At 37.7% G+C, this 27,963-nt stretch overlaps 1 protein-coding gene across 1 annotated transcript in view; it reads left to right on the top strand.

Annotated features, from left to right (window-relative positions):
* The window catches only part of LOC140506522 (protein mono-ADP-ribosyltransferase PARP14-like), an 81,061-nt gene extending 55,772 nt beyond the window's left edge, over positions 1 to 25,289 (top strand). The window contains exons 13-17 of the mRNA XM_072613794.1: positions 1,008 to 1,214; positions 1,314 to 1,913; positions 4,957 to 5,090; positions 18,164 to 18,338; positions 21,068 to 25,289. Of these exons, the coding sequence (XP_072469895.1) occupies positions 1,008 to 1,214; positions 1,314 to 1,913; positions 4,957 to 5,090; positions 18,164 to 18,338; positions 21,068 to 21,357 (1,406 nt within the window). The 3' untranslated portion in view covers positions 21,358 to 25,289. The remainder of the gene's footprint in view (positions 1 to 1,007; positions 1,215 to 1,313; positions 1,914 to 4,956; positions 5,091 to 18,163; positions 18,339 to 21,067) is intronic.
* The last annotated feature ends 2,674 nt before the right edge of the window (positions 25,290 to 27,963 follow it).

Below are 27,963 nucleotides of genomic sequence, written 5' to 3'. Positions count from 1 at the left end.
GTGCTTTCTAGAATCCCTAGCTTCCATTGTCTCAATTCAAGTGATATTATCTGCCCAAGACCTTGCCTGTTCTCTCCTGGCATTAGTACTCTCCCTCCAGATCAGTTACAGCTAGGTGTCACAAGGGATAGATCTCTGGGCTTGGATTCATGAAAACTTGAGTTCATATTCCACCTCAGTCTGCATCTTCCTCAGTTTCCTCTTTTTAAAAATGAAGGTAATGATACCACCTACTTCCAAGAGCTGTTGAGATGAGAAAAATTAAACAATTTCACAAAGCACATTATAAAACTCAAAACTATATTATTTGCACTGTATGTATTTTATATTTGCATATCTATTTTACTTGACATTTTCCTAAGTAACACAGAAATGCCCTGAAAACAAATGCTGTTTCATTTGCAAACGTATACCCCCAGTACCTGGCCCATAAAAATGCATTTCAGACTGTTGGATATGTATCTCCCAAAGAATCTTGCATAACTGAATGGCCAAAATACCAATTATTTATACTAAACTAATGCAAAGAAATTTTATGTCCTGTCATTAAAATGCATTGCAGAGGTTCAACCCATTGGGCATTTTCTCTTCTTCATAAATTTTCTACATGGTTTTCAGAGTTCACAGGGTAGGACAATTTACTGACAACCAAAAGACTACTTACCTAAGAGGGTGGGACATGAAATGAGCATCTGACTGCAGGGAACTGCCAAGTTCTGACTTTGAACCATTCAGTTTCCTGTAGCCATTGCTAATTGAGCTATAGGCTTCCAAAAGGCAAGAATGTAGTTTTCTATAGGACCCAGAAGAGAGGGAGCTTAGTCCACAATATTTGAGAAACTGACAGTGAATCCAATAGTGATGACCGATTTGGTGGAAGGAGCATTTATCCATTAAGAATCAAACCTACCAAGTTTTAAATAGTGCTTTGAGGCAGGGGGAGACTAAAAGAAAAGGCAAGATGTTATTTATTGTTGTTCTTACCATTTTTTAATTTGTTTTTTCAGGACAGGCCAGACAAGACCCTACTAATGTTGCTGAATCTATAACTGATGCTGTTGAACATTTTGCACAGAAAGGACCTGGCCAGTCAGTGAAAAAAGTGAAAGTGGTCCTCTTCTTGCCACAGCTACTGGAAGTATTTCATGATGCTATGAAAAAAAGAGTAAGATCTCAGCCACAAACCTCAACCTCTCTGTTTTCTAAGATAAAATGTAAGCTGTACATTTTCTTTAATATTCATGTGCCTTATGTGATTTATCTTGAAAACTTTTATGGGTAATTTCTCATGATGTTATCATTTACTTTTAAAGCACTTTTCAGTCCTGCAAGCCAGCCTCCAAAAAAACAAGATACTTTGGTATTGGAAAAAATTAAAAAATCAGCAACTTTCCAGGTGTGTGGTGAAAGCAAGGAGAACGTTGAAAGCACTATCTCTTGGATAAAAGATTTCATTTTAAGCGAACACCAAAATTGTACTTTCTCGGAAGAGCCCATCCAAAACTTTGGTGAAAAAGAATACGATAAACTCAATGAGTTGCAAAATAGATTAAATATCACCATTGATGTGAAACCTGGAGGGTCTCAAATAGAGGTCACAGGAACTAGCAAAGATGTGTTTGAGGCTTCCCGGGAAATTCAAGTCATGATCAAGAGAACACAGTTACGTATGGATGAAGACTCTAAGGCTGAGGAGCTCAGTAGAACCATCACATGGGAATATAATGACAACGGCATTTTCAAGCCTTTTGACAAAATAGCTAATCTGCATTTAGAGGATGCAAGGAAAGGGAAAAAAAATAATATTGTTGTTAAAATTGAGAATGAAAACTACACAGTGGACTTTAACTCTAACTTTGCTACCAATGGAAAGGGACACAGATACCCTGTTCGTCGTACCAAAATACCTGACGGTAGGTTCAGCTTTGCTTTATTTCTTTTAACATTATCTTTCTTCCCTCCCATGCCCCCACTTCTCTCAATTTTCCCTTTCCCAGTCTCTGTCATTAAGTCAATAAACATTTATCAAGCACCTACTATGTGCACAGGTACTGTGCTAAGCCTCTGAGGGGTACAAAGAAAGGTAAAACATAGTTTCTATTCTCAAAAAGCTAAAAATCTGGTGGGGTGGCAATATGAAAATAAAAAGCTAACATGTTAAAATGGACAAAATGGAGATAATCAGCAGAGAGAAATCACTAGAATTTAGGTGAATTCATAAAGACTTCCTAAGGAAGATGGGATGTTAGCTGAACTTGGAGGAAGCCAGGGAAATTGGTAGGCAGGGATGAGAAGGAAGAGAAATGAAGGTTTGGGGGACACAGTGAAAATGTCCGAACTCTGTAGTTTCTTTCTCTCTCTTTCTCTCTTTCATTATTTCCCAACTCTCCCTCTCTCTCAGAACCAAATGAGCATTTCTTCTGTCTGTACTGAAGTTTGGGGCACTTGTGCAGAAGTATCTAACATATTACCAAGTTCCCAGTACCAGATTAAAATGTAATTGAAAAATATTTAGCAAAATAAACAAAAATCCATAAACATAGATAATTTTGTTATGTGGTTTTCTAAATCAATACATGGCCTGCAGGGTTCTTTATGTGTAGTTTAGTGAGCCTAATTTCTATTGGGGTTTGACAGCCCTGATTTGGACTGAAAACAAAACCCCCTAAACCTTCCCCTCCAGCCTGTCATCCATTTTGAATCATTCCTCAGACATAAAACTTCGCACCTTAATAAAATACAGACACCTTTTGAGAGGAATAAAACTGTAATCTTTTCAGATGTTTACACCCTAGTAAAGTTCTGAATGTATAACTCTCCCCCCAAAGACATTATCAATTAATTTTAACTTTGTAATCTAGTTTCTGCTCAGTTCTTCTTAACTTGAATCAGCTTTGTTGATAACCATGGAGACAGATTTCTTCTGGAAGAACCTATAAAGATCAAGATTTTAGCTCTGGCAACCAAAATATAGAGCAGAACACAGGGGCAGGACTGAGTTCATCAGATTTTTTTCCAGAAGACAAGCTTTGAAAGAGAGACAGGAAGAGCAGCGTGATCACGCTGTTGGCTGGATAGATAAAGAGGTGGCAGGAGAATGAGGCTGTACAAGGGGAGTGTGACTCTGTGGGAGGTAATGCAGTGCCCTCCAAAGATCACTAGACCTGGAGTCAAACAAACTGGGTTCAAATGCTGCTACTTCTTATTACATGTCTGAACATAGTTACTTACATCCCCTTTCCTTTAGTTTTCTCTACAAAAAATGAGGTTTTTAGCCTAAATGCCTTGAGGTCTCTTGCTAAATCTTTGGTCCCTGTCAGGAGATATTTGAAAGTGTTGCCTGAGGTTGGCCCTTTCCTGGGATAACTTATGCTTTAGTTCGTGGAGAGTGAATCCTGGTTGCAAAAATCATCTGAATGCTAGAATCTAGGAAAAGAAGTGATTGAGAAAAAAAAGTCAGAAAGAAAATTAGAGAAACAGGTCAGGAAAGGCAAATGATCCAAGAGTGAGAATGACAAGAATCCTTCTCCAGAAGGCCCCATCCACAAGTTAAAAACAGATCCAGAACTCCAGCCCCATTTCCTAGAGCAGGGGATCTTACACTGATATCTATGAACTTAGTTTTAAAAATATGTTGATCACTATATTTCAATGTAATTCCTTTCCCTTGTAATTTTGTATTTTTTTTGTAGTCATGTAGAAATATTATTCTGAGAAGGGATGTATAGTTTCTTTCAGATTATCAAAGGAGTCTATTATCAATCAGTAAAATTTTATTCTATTCCTACTACATGCAAGGCACTGGACTAAGCTCCAAGGATGCAGAAAGAAGCTAAAGACAGTCTCTGCCTTCAAGGAGCTTGCAGCTTAGTAGACTACCCCAGAAAATATTACAGACAGGTGAAAGAGTGATCTTGACCATGAAGGACTAAACCATCCAGGAAGATTCAACTAACATAATTTGATCTAAGGAACCAGCCAAAACAAAGAGAGATGGGCAACATAAAACAGAGAAAACAGCTTCCTTCTTACCAGCCTTACCCATTACATTGCTGCATATTCTATTTAACTGTCATGAATCCAAGAACTGATGTGGAAGAGGGAAAGAAACAAATATTTCTAATTGCCTACTATGTGTCAGACACTGTTTAAGCTCTACCAACATCTCACTTGATTTTCACAACAATCCTGGAATGGAAATGCCATTATTATTCCTATTTTACAGTTGGGAAAGTTGAGGCAAACAGACATTAAGTGATTGACTCAGAAACTCAAAACTCATAAATATCTAAGGCTGAATTTGAACTCAGATCTTCCTGATTTCAGACCCAGAGCTCTAGTCATGGTAAATATTTGGGGAAGATGAACTCTAGATAAATTGTATATGCTAATGTTTTTAAAATAAAGTAGCAAGTCACACAATTTGATTTAAAATAGTTGATGGAAATAATTGAATGATGAGAGGCAGCAGAGTATAGTAGAGAGAGATAGAAATAGGAAGACATAGATACAAATCCTGTTTCAGACACTTGCAAGCTGTGTGATTTTGGGTAGGTCAATGAAGTGTACCAAGACAACTCTCAGACTAAGTTATAGGTGGGATACAATCTTTATGATGTTATAAATAAAATAATAGATTTGTACTGTATTTGATATATTACTTTGTTCATCACTCACGTGTTATATTGATGGCAGGGTGAGCAGAACAAGTCAATACATACTCAAAAGGTCACATGAGTATATAGTTTTTTTACTTAATAGCACAATATCTTTCATGTAATCAATGCTTAATTAATGTTTCTTAAGTTGAATTGATTTCTCAAAACCTAGCATTAAGAGAATGCATAAGAATTCAGATGTTATTCTGCTTTTCAGAGAGCCCTAGGAATTTAGATTACATAATCCTATCCTTCCATGTGGGAGGAAATTATTAATCGCCAAATATTTGTCTTTCAGTTGAGGTCCCTAATCACTGGGATGACATGAAAGACCAGGACCTTCTTTTGGTGGATTTACCTCCAGGACATGAAGAATACGAGAAAGTGAAAGACCAGTTTTGTCAGACATGTGTTAACTATACAATAGAGAAGGTAAACCTACTCTTTATCATTGCCTTGACTACTAATCTTCCATTCCTCAGTACTATCTCTAGCCCTCACCAATGTTCTTCTCTCTGACACATATATATCTAGTTGGAAATCATCTCCTGTATGCTAGTTGGCCTCAACACTCAACACTGGATGTTTCCAGCTGTATATCCCATAGGCTTCTCAAATGCAATGCCTCCAAAACAGAATTCATTGTCTTTCTTCCCAAACCATCCCTTTTTTCCAACATTTCTATAATTGTTGATGGCACTACCATTCACCTGATTTTACAGGTTAACTACAACAGCATTTCTGGGTTGATGAATTTGGGAACCGCAGTGGATGCCTGTGATTCTATGCCCTGAAGCCTGCTCCATTCCTTTCTGTGCCATGCCATGTGACCAAGCCTGGGCTGCACTCTGCTCTGACCTCTGTGCAATAGACCTTTCCTGTTAGCTTTCCAGGCTGTCTTGGACTGGAAATCGCTTTCACACTGTCGCTTTGTGGCTTCTGCTTCTCTAGAATTTCTTTAGAGTAATTTTTTACATGTACTATATGGGATATGGGGGTAGAGTTAGAGTAGGTCTATCCTTCTACTCCACCATCTTGGCTCCATACTCACATTCATTTTTAAAACTTTGTGTCCCACATTCTCTCCCTTCTTTCCTCCCCACCCTTCCTCACTAACAAAGCAAGCAATTTGGTCTAGGTTATACATGTATCCTGATACAAAACACTTCCATAATAGTCATGTTGTGAAAGACTAACTATATTTCCCTCCATCCTTTCTTGCCCGCCTTTCATTGTATTCTTTCCTTTGACCCTGTCCCACCGCAAAAGTATTTGCTTCTGATTACCCCTCCCCCATTTGTATCTTTTTTACCACTTTCCACTCGAACTATATTCCCTCCAACTACTCTAATACTGAGAAAGTTCTCACGAGTTACAAATTCCATCTTTCCATGTAGGAATGTGAAGAGTTCAACTTAAATCAGTCCCTTTGGATTTCTTTTTCTTATTTACCTTTTCATGTTCCTCTTGACTATTGTATTTGAAAGTCAAATTGTCTATTCATCTCTGGCCTTTTCATCAAGAATACTTGAAAGTCCTCTATTTCTTTGAATAACCATTGTTTCCTTGAAGTATTATACTCAGTTTTGCTGGGTAGATGATTCTTTGATCTCCTTTGACCTCCAGAATGTCATTTTCCAAGCCCTTCAATGCCTTAGTGTAGAACCTGCTAAGTCTTTTGTTATCCTGATTTCTGTGTCCACAATACTTGAATGGTTTCTTTCTGGCTGCTTCAAATTATTTTTCCTTGACCTGGGAAATCTGGCATTTTGATATAATATTCCTAGGATTTTTTCTTTTGGAATCTCAGCAGGTGATTGGTGAATTCTGTTTTCCCCTTTACCCTCTGGTCTAGAATATCAGGGCAGTTTTCCTTGAAAATTTCTTTTTTTATGGAAATCTATTTCTTTTTTTCGAACATTTTTATTTTTTTAAATTTTCTATTTATTTTCAGAGATCTACAATCACTTCCATATAATTCAGATTTGTTCCCCTCCCTGCCCCTCCCTTACTGATATGACATACAATTTTACATAGTTTCAACGCATACATTCCTACTTTCTACACTTTCCCATTAGTCATGTTGCATAGAAGAATTGAATGGAAGAAGTCATAAAACAAACTGAAACATAATACAAAAAAAATGATCTTCTACATTCTGCAGTCAAATTCCATATGACTATAGATATCTTTAAGTTCTTCCTCTGAAAACTGCCTGTTCATATCGTTTGACAATTTATCAATTGAGGAATGACATGTATTCTTGTACATTTGACTCAGTTCTCTATATATTTTAGAAAGGAGGCCTTTATCACAGACAGTAGTTGCAAAATTTATTTCCCAGTTTTCTGCTTGCCTTGTGATCTTGATTGCATTGGGTTTGTTTATGCAAAAACTTTTCAATTTAATGTAATCAAAATTATCCATTTTGCACTTCATAATGTTTTTTATCTCTTGTTTAGTCAAAAATTCTTCCCTTGTCCATACATCTGATAAATACGCTATTCCTTGCTTCACTAATTTGTTTATATAATGAGTCTTTATACTTAAATCATGTACCAATTTGGGCTTTATTCTTGTATACGGTGTCAGGCATTGATGTATGCCTTGTTGCTGCCATACAGTTATCCAGATTTCCCAGCAATTTTTGCTGAACAGTGAGTTCTTAACCCAGAAGCTGGGGTGCATGGATTTATCAAACAGTAGATCGCTATATTCATTGACTACTGTGTCTTGGGTACCTAATCCATTTCACTGGTCTATCTTGCTGTATCTTAGCCAGTACCAAGTGGTTTTGATAATTGCTCCTTTATAATACAATTTGAGATCTGGTAGATCTAGGCCACCTTCCCTAGCATTTCTTTTCATTAGTTCCCCTGATATTCTGGACCTTTTGTTCTTCCAGATGAATTTTGATATTACTTTTTCTATATATAGAAAATAATTCTCTGATAGTTTGATTGGCATGGCACTGAATAAGTAAATTAATTTAGTTAGAATTGTCATTTCTATTATACTGGCTTGGCCCATCCATGAGCAACTGATGTTTTTCCACTTACTTAGATCTGAATTTATTTGTGTGAACAGTGTTTTGTAATTGTGTTCATACAGTCTCTGGATTTGTTTTGGCAGGTAGACTTCCAAATGTTTTATGGTGTCTACTGTAGCTGTAAATGGGACTTCTCTTTCTATCTCTTGCTGTTGGGATTTGATAATAATATACAGAAATGCAGAAGATTTGTGTGGATTTATTTTGTAACCTGCGACTTAGCCAAAGTTGTTTATTATTTCAAGTAGTTTTTTACTTGAATCTCTGGGATTCTCTAAGTATATCATCAAATCATCTGCAAAGAGTGATAGTTTAGTTTCTTCTTTGCCTATTCTAATTCCTTCAATTATTTTTCTTTTCTTATTGCTACAGCTAATATTTCTAGTAACATACTAAATTATAGGAGTGATAATGGACATCTTTGTTTCACCCCTGATCTTATTAGAAATGCATCTAGCTTGTCCCCATTGCATATAATGCTTGCTGAAGGTTTTGGTTAGATAGTGCTTATTATTTTATGGAAAGTTCTATTTATTCCTGTGTTCTCCCATGTTTTCAATAGGAATGGGTGTTGTGTTCTGTCAAAAACTTTTTCTGCATCTTTTTAGATAATCATGTGTTTTCTGTTAGTTTTGTTGTTGATATGCTCAATAATGTTAATAGTTTTCCTAATATTGAACTAGTTTTGCATTCCTGGTATAAATCCTACCTGATCTTAATGTATTATTCTGATGATTAGTTGCTGTATTCTTTGTGATAAAATCTTATTTAAATTTTTTACATCTATGTGCATTAGAGAAATTGGTCTGTAATTTTCTTTCTCTGTTCTCACTCTTCCTGGTTTAGGTATCAAAACTGTATTTGTGTCATAAAAAGAATTTGGGAGGATCCCTTCTTCCTCAATTTTCCCAAATAGTTTATTTAATATTGGGATTAACTCTTCTTTACATTTTTGATAGAACTCACTTCTGAGTCCATCTGACCCTGAAGATTGTTTCCTAGGGAGTTCATTGATGGCACGTTCAATTTCTTTTTCTGTGATGGGGTTATTTAAGTATTCAACATCCTCTTCTGTTAGTCTGGACAATTTGTACTTTTTTAAATATTCATCCATCACACTTAGATTGTTGAATTTCTGTGCATATATTAGGCAATGTCATTTCTTCTTATTATTTTCATTTTCTCCTCATTGAAGGTGAGTTCACCCTTTTCACTTTTCACATTGGTAATTTGGTTTTCTTCTTTCTTTTTTTAAATCAAATTGACCCCATGTTTAGTAATTTTGCTATTTTTTCATAAAACCAGATCCTAGTTTTATTTATTAGTTGAATAGTTTTCTTATTTTCAATTTTATTATTCTCTCCTTTCATTTTCAGTATTTCTAATTTGGCATTTACTTGGGGATTTTCAATTCGTTCTTTTTTCGAGTTTTTTCAGCAGCATGCCCAATTTGTTGATCTCCTCTTTCTCTATTTGATTCATGTAGGAACTCAAAGATATAAAACTCCCCCTGAGAACTGCTTTTGCAGTATCCCATAAAATTTGGCAGGTTGTCTCATTATTGTCATTCTCTTGAATGAAGTTGTTGATTGTTTCTGTGATTTGTTGTTTAACCCACTCATTCTTTAGGATTAGATTGTTTACTTTCCAATTAGTTTTTGGTTTATGTTTCCATGGTCTTTGATTACATATAGCTTTTATTGCATTATGAACTGAGAAGGACGCATTGAGTATCTCTCCCTTTCTGCACTGGATTGTGAGGTTTTTGTGGCCTAGCATATGGTCAGTTTTTGTATATGTGCCCTGTTGGTTGGTTGGTTGTTGTCCTTCATCTTTGAAGAGGACCAAAATGATATCACCATTGAAAAGTGAAATTTCAGTGTGTCAGGCTGTTGGAATGCGCTACCGCAGGTTCGGCACAAATAGTCCATGTAAATATTTGAGTTGGATATCCCAAATTTGCACACCCTATGTTTGCTTTGTGTTTTCTCAATTCTGCTTTCCTCAAAGTGTACAGCACCTTTTCTTACGTGGGCACGCCATGCTGAGCAGTCCTGTGCCAGTGTCTCCCATGTTGCACAGTCAAATCCAACATTCATGAGACTGACCTTGAGAGTGTCCTTGTGTTGTTTCTTCTGGCCACCGTGTCATCACCTGCCCCATGCAAGTTCTCCATAAAATAGTCGTTTTGTGAAGCATACATTTTGCATTCAAAAAATGTGGCCAACCCTTTGGAGTTGTGCTCTCTGAAGCATAATTTGAATACTTGGTAGTTCAGCTCGAGTGAAGACTTCAGTGTCTGGTACCTTAGCTGGCCAGGTGATCCTCAGAATCTTCCTAACACAGCTCAAATGGAAACAATTCAGTTTCCTGGCATGGCGCTGGTAGACTGTTCATATTTCACAAGCATATAACAAGGAGGTGGGCACAACAGCTCTGTACACCTTCAATTTGGTAGTCAGTCTAATACCTCTTCTCTCCGAAATCTTTCTTTGGAGCCTTCCAAACACTGAGCTAGCTCTGTCAATGGGTGCATCAACTTTGCTGTCAATGTGAACATCCCTGAAATGTACACTACCTAGGTAGGTGAACTTATCCACAGCATTCAAAACTTCTCCAGTAGTTGTAACCAATGTTTCCACATATGGATGGTGTGGTGGTGGCTGATGGAGCATCTGTTTTCGGGTTTGGTTTTTTTTTGGTGCAAATTATTAGTCCAAAATTAGTATATGCAGTAGAGAATTGATTCATAGTTTGTTGTATCTCAGCTTCATAGGCTGCACTGAGTGCACAATCATCTGCAAATAGAAAACCATGCACCAACACTCCCTCCATTTTGGTCTTGACTTGTAACCTTTTCAAATGGAAAAATTTATCATCAGTACCATAGCTGACCTTGATGTTGTGTTCATCCTCATTGAAAGCATTTGACAACATGGTTGAAAACATCTTGGTAAAAAGCATGGGAGCAAGCAAACAGCCCTGTTTCTGTCCATTGATGACTGGGAAGGCGTGAGAGCATTGTCCACTATCCAGAACCAGGGCAAGCATGCCATCATGAAATTGATGTACAGTGCTGATGAATTTATTTGGGCAACCAAATTTTGGCACAATTTTCCATAAGCCCTCATGACTAACAGTGTCAAAGGCCTTGGTCAGATCTACAAACATTGTGTATAGACCTTTGTTCTACTCCTGGAATTTCTCCTGGAATAGTTGGGCAGAAAACATCATATTGACTATTGCTTGGCCCTTTCTGAAGCCACATAGGCTCTCAGGTATATGCCCATCTTCCAGGTGAAGGATCACTCTATTAAGGAGGACCCTAGCAAGAATATTGCCAGCAATGACTAAGAGAGAGATCCCCCTGTGATTGTCACAGGACAATCTATTCCCTTTACCCTTAGACAGATGGAAAATGGAGGCATCCTTGAACTCCTGGTGGATAACCTCCTCTTGCCATATAACCTGGAAAATTTCATTCAGCTTTTCTGTAAGCAATGGTCTCACTAAGTTGTAAATCTCAGCTGGAATAGATTCAGCACCAGGTCTTTGCCACATGAAAGGAGACTAATGGCCCTCTTTACCTCTTCTTCTGTTGGAAATTCAGCTAAGGAGGGATTTACCTCAACCTGAGGTAAATGGTCAATGGTCTCAGCATTGATTGATGACAGTCTGTTGAGAACATTATGGAAGTGTTCAGCCCATCTCTCTAGGATCATGTCCTTATCACTAATCAATGTGGCTCCATCAGCACTGAGTAGTTGTGATGTCCCATAGGGGTGTAGGGTGTGTTCAGGGAGACCAGTACTTTTGGTTTGATGGCTGCCAAGCCCTTTTGAGGGTTCTTTCCACTTTTGGTGTCCACCTGTTCCACCTAACTCTCACCTGTGGTTCCAAGAAACTGCATCATGCATAGCAACCACACCCTGGTAAACTGTTTCAGCATATGGTTCAAACCAGGTTGAAGGTAACCAAGAGTTCTCAAACCCATTGGTGAGTTAGGGGGCTGTCTACTTCAAACATGTGAAGACTTTATCTGGTGGAAAGGGCAGATGACAACAATTTGTTCCAATGACTATGAAGGCAGATGAAGCAGGCGATGTGGAGCGTTTAGAGCTTGGTTAGTCACCAAAGACACCAAGTTGGCTTGAGCCATCGCCAGTCATTTTGACTCTGTCCTGCCACTGGACTATGATGACTCTGGAGGAGAGAGTGAGGCTGACAACTTTGTCTAACTCTGCCTCACTTAAATCCAATTAACACACGAATCAAAAGACATCACCCATACCATTTCCCATTATGCCTCAAAGTCCTGTGGCTACAGGCAAGTGGTGAAGCAGCAGGTGAGGTTACACTGGGAGCTGTAGTCATGACCCTGCACACAGGCGGCCCATGACATAGGGTCGTTTCGCATTGGAAGCAGCAGTGGAACTCCACAGCCCCCTGGATGTCTGAGCAGCCTTTCAAGGATCGCACTGCTCACCTCCTGGTGTGAGGAAGGGGGCTAGAAAAGGTGCCCTAAACATTGCCTGCTTACCCAATCCAGACCTGATTACCACAGCAGGCGGGGAATCCCACTATGCAGTCGAAACACAAAAAAATGTACGAAAACATCTGCAAAGATGATTCCACTCACTATCAGCACATGGAACGTTCACACACTGATAGACAGCACAAAATCCAGTAGACCTGAAAGTCAAACTGCTCTTGTTGCAAGAGAACTCAACAAGTATCACATCCAAATAGCAGCCCTGGGTGAAACAAAGTTGGCAAATGAAGGCCAGCATACTGAAGGTGGAGCTGAATACACTTTTTTCTGGAGTGGGTGCAGTGAAGGGGCATGCTGCAAAGCTGATGTGAGTTTTGCAATCAAAACTACTCTAATCAGCAAGCTGGTATGCCTGCCAAAAGGAGTGAACGATAGGCTCATGACAATACGATTGCCTCTTGCAGGAAAATGCCATGCCATCATCATCAGTACCTATACTCCCACCATGACAAACCCTGATGAAGTCAAAGAAAAATTCTATGAAGACCAAGAGACCCTTATTGTCAGTGGGCCAAAAGAGGACAAGCTTATAATTCTGGATGACTTTAATGCTAGAGTAGGCTCAGACTACCAGACTTGGAAGGGAGTCCTGGAGAGGGCTGGAGTTGGAAACAGCAACAGCAATGGTTATTTATTGTTGAAGACTTGTGCATTGCATGACCTTCTCATCACCAACATTGTCTTCTGTTTACCTAAACTCAATAAAACTTCATGGATGCCCCTTCACAGCAAACACTGGCATCTAGTAGATTATGTGATTGTAAGGAGACAGACAAGATGTACGAGTGACAAAGGCAATGTGTGGTGCAGAGTGCTGGACTCATCATAGGCTTATCCTTTCTAAGCTAAATATTCTCATTAATCAAAAGTGCTGCCCTCAAGGCAAAAAGACTGCCAGAAGAAATAATGTCAAAAAATTAGAGTTCTTCTCTGAGTGTAAACAGTTTGCTGTTGACTTGAAGGAAAAATTGAGCCAACACACAGCTGGCAACAGTGGCAGAAAAGGAGTGGGCAGCTCTCAGAGATTTGGTGTACAACTCCGCATTTGCTCATCTGGGTCAGAACACTTGCAAACACCAAGACTGGTTTGATGAATATGTTGAGGAAATGAAGAAGTTGCTAAATGAAAAATGAAAACTTCACAGGATTTACCAGCAGGACAGTTCATCCAACTCTAAGAAGGCAACATTTAATTCCATCTAAAGCAAAGTACAAGCAAAGCTTAGACAAATGCGGGATTCCTGGCTGAGTATGAAGGCAGATGAAATTGAATTTTATGCTGATGTGCCACATACCGCTGAGAAAAAGGTGTATTTCTTTCTATTCCCATTCAGTTTTCTCCAGAGATCAATCATATCTAGCTTACCTAGAGTTCTTTTCACATCCTTAACTTCTTTCTTGATTATTTTATGTTTAGATTTATCAAGTTCAGAGAGGGGGAGGTTGGGGTCCGCCACTAGTATGGTTTTGCTCTCTATGCCTTCCTATAGCTCCCTTAACTTCTCCTATAAGAACATGGATGCTATACCACTTGGAACATATATATTTAATAATGAAATTGCTTCTTTGTCCACAGTGCTTTGTAGCACAGTATAGTGTCCCTCCTTATCTCTTTTGATTAGATATATTTCTGCTTTTGCTTTGTCTAAGATTGGAATTGCTACCCCTGCTTTTTTTACATCAGTTGTAGCACAATAAATTTTGCTCCAGCCTTTTACATTTACCCTCTGTGTATTTTCCCTTTTCAAATGTGTTTCTTGTAAACAACATATTGTTGGATTATGGTTTTTATCCATTCTGCTATCCATCTCCATTTTATGGGAGAATTCATCCCATTCACAGGCACAGTTATGATTACTACTTGTGTCTTTCCCTCAATCTCCTTTCCCCTTGTTTATGCTTTTAGTGCTCCCTTCTCCCTTCCCCTCACCAATAGAGTTTGAATTTTTGACCACTGCCTCCTTCAGTCTTCCCTCCCTTTTTTTCAGTCACCCTCCCTTTTAATCCCCTTTTTCCCTTGCTACTTCTTGCCTCACTTTTGGCTTCCCCTCCCTTTTCTTTCCTCCTTCCCCTCCTATTGCCTATAGAGTTACTTCTATTTCTACACTTAAACAAGTTTGTTGTACCCTTCCTGAATCCAATCAGATGAGAGCACCACTCAAAAATACTCATCTCCCTCACCTCTTTCCCTCTACTATAATATATTTTTGTGCTTTTTCATGTGATGAAATTTATTTTTTTCTGCCTCTTCCTTTTCTCATCCCCTTTACAATGGCTTTGCACCTTAAATCACATTCGTTACCACCACATCAATTAATTTATAGCCACTCATTCTATCTGTCTTTCCCTTTTACATTTCATAATAAACACACAATTCTCAAGATTAACAATAATCATCTTCACTTATAGGGATATAGACACTTTGCCTATATTGTGTAACAATTTTTATTCCCACAGTTTTCCTTCTTATGCCTCTCTTGAGACCTGTGTTTGAATATCAGATTTTCTCTTGAATTCTGGCCTTTTCATCAGGAAGGTCTGGCAATCTCTTATTTCATTGAATGTCCATCTGCTTGCCTGAAATATTATGCTCAACTTTGCTGGGTAATTAATCCTTGGTTTTAGTGCAAGCTCCTTTGCCTTACAAAATATCATATTCCAATTCCTTCAGTCTTTTAATGTAGAAGCTGCAAGGTCCTGTGTGATCCTGACTGTAGCTCCTTGATATGTGAATTATTTCTTTCTGGTTGCCAGTAGTATTTTCTCCTTCATTTCATAGTTCTGGAATTGAGCACCAATATTCCTTGGTGTTTTTAGTTTGGGATCCCTTTCAGGAGGTGAATGGTGGATTTTTTTGATGACTATTTTGCCCTCTGGATTTAGGACTTCTGGGCAAGTTTGCTTGATGATTTCTCGGATGATATTGTCCAGGCTCTTTTTTTCATCATGGCTTTCTGGTAAATTTTCTCTCCTGGATCTATTTTCCAGGTCATTTGTTTTCCAATTAGACATTTTACATTTTCTTCTATCTTTTCATTCTTCAGATTCTGTTTCCCTGATTCTTAATGTCTCATAGATTCATTAGTTTCTACTTGCTTGTTGCTATTTTTTTTATGAAATTGTTTTCTTCAGTTAACTTTTGCATCTCCTTTTCCATCTGTCCAATTTTTCTTTTAAAGTAGTTATTTTCTCCAGTTAGGTTTTGTACTTCTTTTTCCATTTGTCCAATTTTCCTTTTAAATTCTTCTGTCATTTCTTTTTTCATATTTTTTAAAATAATTGGTCATTTTTTCTTCTATTTCTCTAATTTGGGTTTTAAAATTCTTCCAGAGCTCTTCCAAGAAGGCTCTTTGTTCTTCTGACCCAGTTCATACTCCCTTCTGAAGTTTCAGATGGGAATACAGTCTCAATGTTGACTTCTTTGGCATTTGTGTTTTTGTCCTTATCCCCATAGAAAGATTCTATGGTCTTTTCTTTTCTTTGATTTTTACTTATGATAGTAACTCTTTTCCTGGCTTTTAAGATAGATCTCTGCATCTGTGGCACAGGGAGGTGTGTCCCAGAGTTCTTGTGGCTAAAACTTGAGGCTTTGTTTGTTGTGGGCTCTGGTTCTTTCAACTAGAAATGAAATGAGGTGGCTTAACTGGTGTGGAATTGGCTAGTGTTTGAAAGCAGAGGCCAGGTTAAATCTTTTTGGGTTTCCCTACAGTTACCCTGAAGGTAACTTGTTAAGGGTGGAGGAGGGGTGGTCTGGATGTTGGAGGCTCCACTGCTGAGCTACATCATGAGCAAGCTCAGCTTTCTGTGCTAGTGTCTTCTCTATTCCACTGGGATGCTGAGGCACACCTGCAATCCTGGTGTTGGCAGTTGCTAGCTTCAACATCCTGGGGTTCAGTATCTTCACTCAGTTTGTTGAGGTGGGACTGTCTGTGACACCTCTGATCCTGCACTCATCATCTTTGGCCACAGCAAGAGGAACCCTCCTTAGTGGTCTTTCTAACCTCCTAGTCTAAGAGTCTATTTACCCCTTCTGCTGATTCCACTGTTCCAGGGTTTTTCCCTGGGAAATAATCTCTATGTTGGTCAAGGTCAACAAGGGGAGGGAGAGAATGTTTACTGATCACTATGCCATCTTGGCTCCTGGAACCAGAAATCTACCCTCCCTGTTTCTTATGTTTTCCATTGTTTTGGACTCTCCTTGTATCAATGGAACAAATTAGGGGCAGAATTAGGATAAAGAAAAAGACAAAAGAGATTTCCAAATGTCAGCTCATCAAAATGTCCTATCATGCAAATGAACAAAAATGTTAGCAAGACTGCTAATTCTTGATAATTATTTTCGATCTTGTATATATGTGATATCTTTGGCACCATATGTGTGTTATAGTCCAAATAGTTACAAATAGAAATCAGCCCTGCTCCCCCTCATCAATGCCTTAAATATGAAAAAAGAGACAATAATAAAGACAAAAATACCAAACTTTTATTAGAAGTTAGTATTTTCCTTTTATATTAAAAAGCAATTCAATTTTCCTTAAAATTTTAGTGCAATACTGAATATTAACAGAAATTAGCAGAAATATAATTAAAATGACCTGCTGTTATAAAATTTGCACTGCCCAGTGAAGTATTCTTTGTCTAAAAATGCTTACTATGTCTTATTTTCTATTGATCAAAGACAGAATCTGTTTCTGTTCTAACTCATGTCTAACTTATTGTCAAACTCAAAATGGTGGTCCCTCAATTATCTTTTAACTCAAAGAAAGAGAAAAAAATAGTAAGATATTAGAACTGGTAGCTATGATGGGTGAGCCATTGTCATAGACCCTAGCTCTCCTGAGATCTGTTAACAAACTTAAATGCAATGAGTCATGATCATAGGCCTAGGCCAAACTGTTTTAAAAAGGCATTCTCAGTGGAAATATGTTTTACATGAATGCACACGTATTACATATTTAACGGCTTGCCATCATGGGAAAGAGGGAGGTAAAAGAGGAGGTAGGGAAAGAGAAAAATTTGGAACTTAAGAATCTTATAAAAAAATGAATGTTGAAAATTGTACATCTAACGGGAAAAAAATACTATTTATAATAAAAAATAAATAAGCATTTGTACATTAGGATAGTGTTCAAGGTTTGTCTTTGAACTTTTGGAGCACAGTAATTACATGTCACTGTGTGTATGTGTGTGTGTGTGTGTGTGTGTGTGTGTGTGTGTGTGTGTGTATGTGAGAGAGAAAGAGAGAGAGAAAGAGAGAGAGAGAGAGAGAGAGAGAGAGAGATTGTGTGTATTTTCAGGGTGGGAAAAGATGGATACGTTTTCCCAACCTTTACAAAATGTTGTTTATCAGAAAAGAGCTAAAAAACTATTCAACTTGAAAATGACAATGAGAGATAGAGTAATGGACAGATAACTTGCTATGGAGTCAAGAAGTCTTGGTTTCAAACTAAGCCTCTCACACCTATGGACTGTATAAATCCAGGCAAGTCATTTGACCTTTCAGGGCTCCAAGCAACTCTCTACAGCTTTGTGTTCCCAAGCAAATGCCCATCTGTGTTGATTAGGATCCTCACCAGGAGTGCCCTATATTAAAGACATCGGATGTGCAATTCAAAACAAACCATAATTTCAAGAAAGTGGCCAAAAAATGGAATATTTCTTTTCTAAGCTTAATCATACAAAACTCTAGATTTACAAAGTTGTCTGGATATATGAATATGTCTGGAAAATAAAATAGATAGCACTGAACTTGATTTTCATTATTTAATACTCAAAGAAAAACTGCCCTACACAAAATCTAAAATGGATTCCTATGAATTGATCATTTTTTAATTCACTTCCATGAGTATATCATGCCTAACACTGTGCTCATTTCCAAAGTGATTTTCCTTTTGTAATTTATAGATTCAGAGGATACAGAACATAAGACTTTGGAATTTCTATATGACCAAGAAAATATTCATGGATGACCAAAACAAACACACAGAAAATGAAAGATGCCTTTTCCATGGGACGGATATTGACTCAGTGTCCCATGTCAATAGCCATGGTTTTAATCGCAGTTATGCTGGGAAAAATGGTAAGTAAAGCAGCAGTGATTTTTGAAGCAATGCTTCTAAAAGTTCAAAGGTGAAGTGTGACTTTCATATCACACCACCTGAACACTTTAAAGTGTGTCAACATGGAATCTGCTTTCTTTTCTAATCAATCAACATTTATGAAGCACATACTACACATCAGGCACTGTGCTAAGCATTAGGGATAAAAATACACTCACAGAAGTAACAGCCCCTGCCCTCAAGAAGCATACAATCTAATGGAGAAAAATAAATCAAAATGGAAATTGTAAAGGGCATGAATAGAAAAGCAGGAGAAGACCGAACATGGTGGAGCTATGTGAGAAATGAGATGTTTTACTTCAGCTCCCTCCTTAAGTGGATATTCAAAGTTTATGACACCCCTACCCACCCACGACTTCCAACCAGGGAGTCAGAGGGTACTAATGAGGTGGAGTTCCTAGAGTGATGAGATCTTACAGGAGGATGAGGTTATTCCAATAATGAGCTTCCTGGGACATGGTGGAGAAGTTAGTCAGAGAAGTTTGAAAGTAGTGCAGCCAGGTTAACATGGATGATTGTGTTGTCTCCATCCATTGAGGTAGTCCATCAAATCAGAAATCTGAGGTAGGAACTATAGGTGAGTAAGAAGGAGTTTAGTCCAAAAATGAACAAGATTCCATCACAGAGCACTTTTAGGTTTCCTAAGGAAGTGTACATGTGTCTATACATGCATGCACACACACACATACACACACACACACACACACACACACTTTTTTTTCTTCAATAACCTTTTCCTGATAATATATGGCTGTAAATAATGGAACACAGTAATCTCCAAGCAATCAAAATCATGGGAGACTCAAAAGAGAGTGGATGAGACACATGTGTAAAGAGAGACATATGGTGGGGATAAAAAGCATGTGTCACCTGGTCATCAAAGAGGAGGATATGAACATGAGTTGAAAAGAATGAGGATGGATGGGTTGTGATCTTCATGATAGAGAGGAGTGATCAGAGACTTACAGATTCAGGGCTAGAAGGGATCTTCAAATTGGTCTGGCCCCTTCATTTTACTTTTGAAAAAATAGGACTACAGAGAAGTTCAGGAGCTTTCTGAGGATCATAGGTGGAAAATTTCTGCATCAGGATTTGAAACCAGGTGTACTTTTACTCCATATCCCCTGTTCTTATCCACTACACCATCCCACATCTCCAAAATATCATCAAACCTAGAAAGTATGAACAATTGTTAGGTTGTAACTAAAATACACAATAATATGAACCTAAAGGGGATTTAATTGCAGTGGTAAATTAAGGGACTTCTGTGAGGTATATTTTTCTGTTTGTGTCCATTTCACAGGAATTGTCAATTCTCTTTGCATTATGTGAATAACTATTTGGAAAGCTAAATTAATAAAAATTGATCAATATATTTTATTTAATTGTGATGCAACAAATACCCTGAAACAAACCTTACATTCACCAACATAGCCTATTTCTAAACCTTCAACAGAAAGGAAGGCTGTGTCCTTTCATTTTGACAGTATGATACTGCCCCACATATCTAATCTGTTGCCAAGTCATGTTTCTGCTTTCACACCTCTCATCTATATTCCCCTCTCTTCACTCACACAACCAACACCCCAAGTCAAGCCTTCATCACACACTCCTGGAGAGTTGCAGTAGCCTTCTCATCTACCTGCCTCAAGCTTCTATCCACTTCAGTCCATCCTCCTCTCAGCCATCAAAGTGATTTCCATAAACCTCAGAGCCAACAATGCCACTCCTAAGTTCAGTGAATATTAGTGCCTCCCTGTTTTCTCCAGAATTGAATATGAAATATTTTGGTGCATTTAAAGGCCTTTACAACCTAGCTTTTCTCTATCTTTGCAGTCTTTGCATACTTTACACACTTACCAGACCAGCTCCACTGGCTTCCTTGCTATTCCTCACACACTGTATTCTATCTCCCACTTCTGGGTCTTTGCACTAACTATCCCCCATGCCTCAAATGTTCTCACTCCTTACCTCTGCCAACTGGCTTCTCAAACCTCCTTCAGAGCCCAGCTAAATAACACATTCTGCAGGAAGTCTTCCCTACCACTGTGGTCTCCCCTCTGAGAATCCCTTCCATTGATTTCTTATATATCTTGTATATCACTGTTGGCATGCCATCTTTTTTATGAGAATGTGAGTTCCTTAAAGACAGGCACCATGGTTCTGCCTCTCTCTTTATACCCACGCTTAACACCGTGTCTGACACATAATAAGTGCTTAATAAATGCTTGTCAACTGCCAGGCTTGAGGTGGACTAGAGATTTCTTGACTCACTATATTGATTTTGCTTACTTGGTTGTAGTTATTGTCTATATAAAAGGTTTTGCTTGTATAAAGTGACTCTTAGATAGCTTATAAAGTGGTATTAGCTTAATGAGGGAGATTCTGAATTCAACTTAATAAACATTTATTAGAGAAGTGATTTTTGTAAATTCTTAGAGCAGGGGAATGCAATGATTAAATAAGGCAAAGACTCACACTTTAAGGAATTTAGTAAGGAAGGATGTTACATAAAAATATGATTATGGATTAAAATGGAAGATTAAATGTGATGACTGTGAAGAAAACATCCCCACAAAATGAAATAAGATTTTATTCCTTTGGTCATGAGTCCAGGCATAATAAATGGTATAAAAATACACATTCCATAATCTTACTTTTGTTAAAATGTTTTCTTCTTTTTTCACAGCTGCCGTGTGGGGAAAAGGAACTTATTTTGCTATCGATGCCTCATATTCAGCTCATGATACCTACTCCAAGCCAGATATCAATGGGAAGAAGCATATGTATTATGTGCGAGTACTTACTGGTGATTATACTCGTGGAAATCAATCATTCATTGTCCCTCCAAGAAAGCCATCTCAAGGTGCTATTGTTCTATATGACAGTGTCACTGATAATGTGACAAATCCAAGCTTATTTGTCATATTTTATGATAATCAGGCTTATCCAGAATACCTCATTACTTTCAGAAAATAACATTTTGGTTTCTCATCCAAGACATATTGTATAGGTACTTATCTGAAGCATGTTTTAGGATTTAGTACATTTTTTTAGGTCACAATGTTTTTTTGTGTTGCCACAATTAGTATTTTTTGCATTATAATCAGTGAAATTTTTAATTTCTACATCTTCTGTTCATTCCCCAATTGATAAATGATCAAAGGAAATGAACTTACAGTTTTCAAATGAAGAACAGTTATTTATAGTTATATGAAAAAAATGCTCAAAAGCATAATTGATTACAAAAATACAAGTTAAAACAACTCTGAATTAAAACCTCACACCCATCAGTTTGGCTAATATGACAGAAAAGGAAAATGATAAATTTTCAAAGGGATGTGGGAAAATTGGGACAATAATTGCACTCGGTTTAGTTGTGAACTGATTCAACTGTTCCAGAGAGCCATCTGGAACTGTACCAAAGGACTATAAAACTGTGTATACCATTTGTTCCAGGAATACCAATACAAGTTTGTATCCCAAAAAGAATTTTAGAAGGGGGAAAGAACATATTTGTACAAAAATATTTATAACAGCTGGTGGTGGTAAAGAAATGGAAATTGAGGGGATGCCCAGCAACTGGAGAATGACTAAACAAGTTATGGTACATCATTGTAATGGAGCATTAATGTGATATAAGAAATGATGAACAGACTGGTTTTAGAAAAGATTCCACCAAATCCTTTAAATATAAGAGTTCATTTTCAGGTTGATTTAGAGAATAACAGTGGAGGGGGTGGAGTTGGGGGAAAGGTTAGCAGGTCCAGATCTCAAACTATACTACAGAACTGTAATCATGAAAAACAATTTGGCACTAGATAAGAAACAGAGATTTTCATAAGTGGACCATATTAGCTACATAATATACAAAAGAAAATGAGTGTGATTGCCTGGGATTGATAAACCCAAAGATCCAGTTGAAGAAACAAGAATTCATTATTCAAGAAAACTTTTGAGAAAACTGGAAAGTAGACTTGTGGCAATCGGGTGTGGAGAAACTTCTGAAAGGTTTAGGGAATATAAAATCTTCCTTGGTCATTTCTAGGCCTATGTAACCACATGAGTTCCCTTTTTTCCTTGGAATAGGAGCTCTGTTCCTAGGTGTGAGAGTACAAATTTATTTTAATTGTGGATATCTTGCAGCTTTGAACTCCAGCCCAATTCACATCTGTGACACATTTCATGCTGAGTCTCATAGGCTCTCACACCATTTGGCAATGAGCCAGTTAGGCACTAGGTTGTGATGCCTTCTGGCTCTGAGCCTATTAGTTGAAAAGTATATATATCAGGAAACTGGTATCTTACTTTGGGGCTCACTCATGGAAAGAACATTTCTTTCTGATTTTGCCAGACTAGACTTTGAATAGACATTGTTAAGGGTATCCCTGGCTTTATGAATCCAGATATTGTTGCTTCCAGGTCTGGTTATTATATATGTATCTATTACTTTGTTTAGACATTTGGAGCCCTGTCTATTGGATTCTTTCTTGGATCTTCATTTCTGTCTACTTATATATCTTTCTCATTGTTTAATTAAAGTAAGATTACTACTCCCTTTGACACTGTCTTTCCTTTGGAAAAGCAGATCAAAACCTGTGTTAGGAGTCCTCCTGTTTGCTGGTGTTATTGGTCTAACATCTGCCCAGCAGCTGCTAGTAGCATCCCTTCTACCACTTCTCAAATCACATTGCAAGATAAACTCAAAATAGGTATACAATTTAGATACAAAGAGTGACATCATAAGCAAATCAGTGGAGCATGAAAGAAATGATGTGTTAAATCTATGGATAGGTGAAGAGTTAAAGACCAGTTGAGATAAAGAGGTTCATAGAAGGTAAAAATGGATCATTTTGTTTACAATAAAGTAAAAAGATTTTGTACAGGCAAAACTAAATTAGCTAAAATTACAAGACAAGCAGAAAACAGGGAAAATCTTTGCAGAAAATTTCTCTCATAAAGGTCTCATGGAGACCTTTATGGAGAATTGAGCAAAATTACAAGAAAAAGACTCAGTTACCCAATTGATAAGTGGTCAAAGAATAAGAATGGATAGTTTTCAGAGGAAGAAATCCAATGTCAATATCCATATTTAAAATGGTCTAAATCACTAATAATTAGAGGAATTTAAGCAATTCTGAAATATCACCTTACACCTATCAGATGGGCTAACATGACAGAAAAGGAAATTGATAAATGTTAGAGGGAAAGTCAAAATGTAAGTACACTAATGCACTTTTGGTATAGTTGTGAACTAGGCTAACCATTCTAGAGAACAATTTGGAACTACACTTACAGGGCTATTAAAAATTTGCATACTCTTTCACCCATCATACCATTACTAAGTCTGGATCTCAAAGAGAACAGCAACAACAACAACAAAGACAAAGCTGTAGAGTGTGTGCTTCTGTATGTATGTATACATGTGTATATAAATATATAAATAGATGTATGTGTGTCTGAACATGTAAATATACATGTCTGTGTATAATATATATACATGCACATGTGTGTTTATGTATATTTGTGGTGGCAAAAAATTTGAAATTGATGACCTGCTAATCAATTGGACAATGTCTAAACATGTTACCGTATAAAAATGTGCTAGGATACTATTGTGCTCTAGGATAAGATAAAGGGGATGGTTTCAGAAAAACCTGGGAAGGTTGGCAATATAAAATGATCAGAATCAACACAAAAATTAATATAATAGCAGTATTTTTAAGATAATCAGTTTTGAAAGAATGTAAACTTTGATTAATACAATAGCCAATCACAGTTTTAAATGACTCAAAATGAAACATGCTATCCACTTCCAGATAGAGAGCTGATGGTCTCAGATCACAAAATGAAACATATTTTCCTCTCTTTCATCCTTTCTTCTTTTGACATGGCTAATGCAAGAATTTATCTTGTATGAATATGCATATTCGTAATAGTTTCTTGTTTTTCTTGTCTTCTCACGGAGTTGGGGATCAGAAAGAAGAGATAATTCAGAACTGAAAGTAAAATTGAAAAAAAATACAGAAAATGAGATGCCATTGACAAACTTTAGGGACAGTGCAAGCTAGGGAGAGTGTACTCGTTACCAGACTACCCAGGGAGGGAGCAACACTGATGTGTCTCTGAAATTGGTCCCACTGGCTTGAAATTGTAAAGATTTACTTCACTTCCATCAAGCACACATGCCCTTAGATCCTACAAGATAGAGATAGATAGGATCTTAGAGATCATCTATTCAACTGTTGTTTAAAAAAAATAATCAAGAGCTAAACCCCAGCTCAGCTCAGGGATGGCCCCCAAAGGAACTGATTTCTTCCATCTTGTCAATGATCTCAAGTCATATTTTTAATTTAATGTCAAATTACATGATAAAAAAGGGAAGATTTCTTGTCAAAGGACCCACCCAGTAGTTATCATATTTCCCCATTTTCTCTTCTCTGGTGACATTGCTTTCTGCCATTCCATCTACTGGAAACCAGCAGAAAGTGTGTGTGTCAATTACAAAACAAAGATCAGAATTAGAACAAGTAATGTGCTCCCAGTGGGAGCAAGACAACACAGATCAATCAAGAGTCTCAGATATGTTTAAGGAAAAATTCTCCAAAGTCTCCAGTGTAGCAATGTGGGGTTATGAACATCATCAAGAGTGCTGGCTCCTCTACATGCTGACTTCATCCCAGAGTCTTTCTCTTTCTTCAAAGACCTGAATCAAGTCTAGCACCCTTTGTCTCCTCTATTGAAGCTGGAAGCCAGAAGAGAGGATCTACTTTCTCCCCTAAGTTCTTGCCAACTCTGCCCCTCACAAAACATGGAATATTAAACAATCCTCATCAATGAAGAGAGTCATGCAAAAGGGCTTGGAGGATGGATTTCTAATCGAAATAAATTTTTGATATTTTTGTATACTACCAGAATGTCTTCCTGCATTCCTTTCCTTCCCTCCCAGAAAGCAATATCATATAACAAATAATGTTTTTAAAGAGAAAAAGGGAAGATGAGAAAAAATTCAGCAAAAGCCAATGCTATATAAACATCTGAAAATAATATATCATGTCTGTGGACTCTTAATCTCCAAAAAGAAGTGAGATGAGAAGGGAGGGTTTACATATTTTTCTCTGAGGATATTCTTGTTCTTTGTAATGCTGGATATTCATTTTCAATTGTTGTGAGGTTGTTTTACAATTTAAATCTATACTTTATTTTGTTGTAGTCATAGGGGCAGCTAGGTGACAGAAAGGATAAGGTGCCAGGCCTGGAATCAGGAAGACTTATCTTCCTGAGTTTAACTCTGAATCACACATGTATTAATTATGTGATACTGGGAAAGTCGCTCAGCCTTGTTTGCCTCAGTTTCCTCATCTGTAAAATGAACTAGAGAAGGAAATGGAAAACCACTCTGGGGTCTTTGCCAAGAAAACCCTAAATAGGGTCACAGAGAGTGGGAAAATATTAAAAAATGACTGAATTGAATTTGATCATTTCAGAGAAGTCATTGATCCCCTCTCTCTGAGATCATTTCTCCATCACAGAGTTGTGTCTGGAAAGACAAAGGTGCTATTGCATTATGTGAGTCATTACAATACCAAAGAAGATTTCTCACATTTCAAAATTTGTTTGTTTTACATAACTGAAGTGATTTTTGGTCTTTAATAATTCCTAAAGTTTGATTTTAATACTCTGTATAGATTTTAGTCATTAAAAAGTTTAACGAAAAATTGAAGGATGGAATCCATATGTTCCTACAGAATGTGGTTCCTTTTTTTCATATTCAGAAGAGGAGAGCTGGACTGTAAATTAACAAATCTGAATGCACTACAAAAAAATTCCCAAACAAGAGAGAGCGATTATGAAATGCAAAATGGATCATTTTGATTACATTAAATTGAAAAGTTTTTGAACAAACGAAATCAATGCAACCAAGATTAGGAGGGAAATTGGAAATTGGGAAAGGATTTTTACAAACAATGTCTCTGATAAAGGACTCATTTCTAAAATATATACAGAACTGAGTCAATTATACAATAAGAGAAGTCATTCCCCAACTGAGAAATGGTCAATGGGTATGAACAGACAGATTTCAAAGGAAGAAATTAAAGATATCTATACTCATATGAACAAAATGCTCTAAATCATTATTGACTAGAGAAATACAAATCAAAACAACACTTAGGAATGACATCACAACTGTCAGATTGGCTAACATGAGAACAAAGTAATATTATAAATGCTAGAGAAGATATGGGGAAATTGAAACACTGATGCATTGTTAGAGGAGTTGTGAACTGATTCAGCCATTTTGGAGAGCAAAGTGGAGCTATGCCTGAAGGGATATGAAAATGTGCATACCCTTTGACCCTGCAATAACACTTGTAGGGCTGATTCTGAAAGAGATCAAACAAAAGCGGAAAGAACCCACATGTACAAAAATATTTATAATCAGTCTTTCTGTGGTGGGCAAGAACTGGAAATTGAGGGAATGTCCATCAACTGGGGAATGACTGAACAGGTTGCAGTATATGAATGTAATGGAATATAATTGTGCTTTAAGAAATCATGAGCAAGCAGACTTCAGAGACACCGGGAAAGACACACATGAACTGATGCTGAATGAAGTGAGCAGTACTAAGAGAATATTGTACACAATTACAGCCACACTGTTTGATGAATGACTTTGATAGATGATGGAAAATGCTATCCACATCCAGAGAAAGAAATTACAGAGTCTGAGTGTGTGTGTGTATGCATTAGTGTAGAAAGGAAGAAGGGAGTAGACTTTGCAATTTCTTATAAGTAGAGTGTGTGGAAAGAATATATACATGACGAAGGAGTGGAGAATGGGCTTCAGATAAAACTCACTGACAAAGAAAAGTTTAATATAGAAATGGAAATATAGGGCAGAGCCAAGATGGAGGAGTAGAAAGACATGCATACGGAGGCTGCCTCCACACAGCCCATAAAACACCTGTAGAGAGAGACTATCAACAAATTTTTGGAACAGCAGAAGTGAAGAACAACAGAGTGGAGGAAATTTCCAGACCAGAGTGACCTGAAAGGCCCACAGAAAACATTGCTTCCATTAGACGCGGAGCAGAGTGCAGAGCCCAACCCAGCCTTGGCGGCATGGTGCGACAGGACTCTGGAAGGAGGATACCTTGGGGGCGGAATCTCCAGTCACAGTAGCTCATCCTCAGATCCCTCAACCCACAGGTGCCAAAGGTCAGTGACAGAGGTTTTTCAGTTGGCCAGGAAGGGAAAAGGGCCTTCCCATAGCTCCGGCAGCAGGCAGTGGCCACAGAGGCTGGACAGCAGCCCGTACAGCCCATTCTGGAGCTTAAAAACCCCTGGGGGCACTGAAGAGCTGAGTCTTACCTCAGCCCTGTATGGAGGCCTTGAGGCAGCTGGTCTTTATCTCACACTGAATGGCAGCCCTGCCCCCACAGCTTGACTGAATCCCAGCCCCCCAGTGCCAGCTTGGCAGAACTGGAGGCCAGGTGGCTGTGGAGAGGTAACTGCTAAGATTCTGGGCACAATAATCTCTTCCGGCTTCCAGACTAGTGTACATACTTGATTGTGCCACATTGG

Source organism: Notamacropus eugenii, chromosome 5 (genome assembly GCF_028372415.1).
Source record: "Notamacropus eugenii isolate mMacEug1 chromosome 5, mMacEug1.pri_v2, whole genome shotgun sequence".
NCBI classification, from domain to species: domain Eukaryota; kingdom Metazoa; phylum Chordata; class Mammalia; order Diprotodontia; family Macropodidae; genus Notamacropus; species Notamacropus eugenii.
This window is presented reverse-complemented; position numbering and strand designations above follow the sequence as displayed.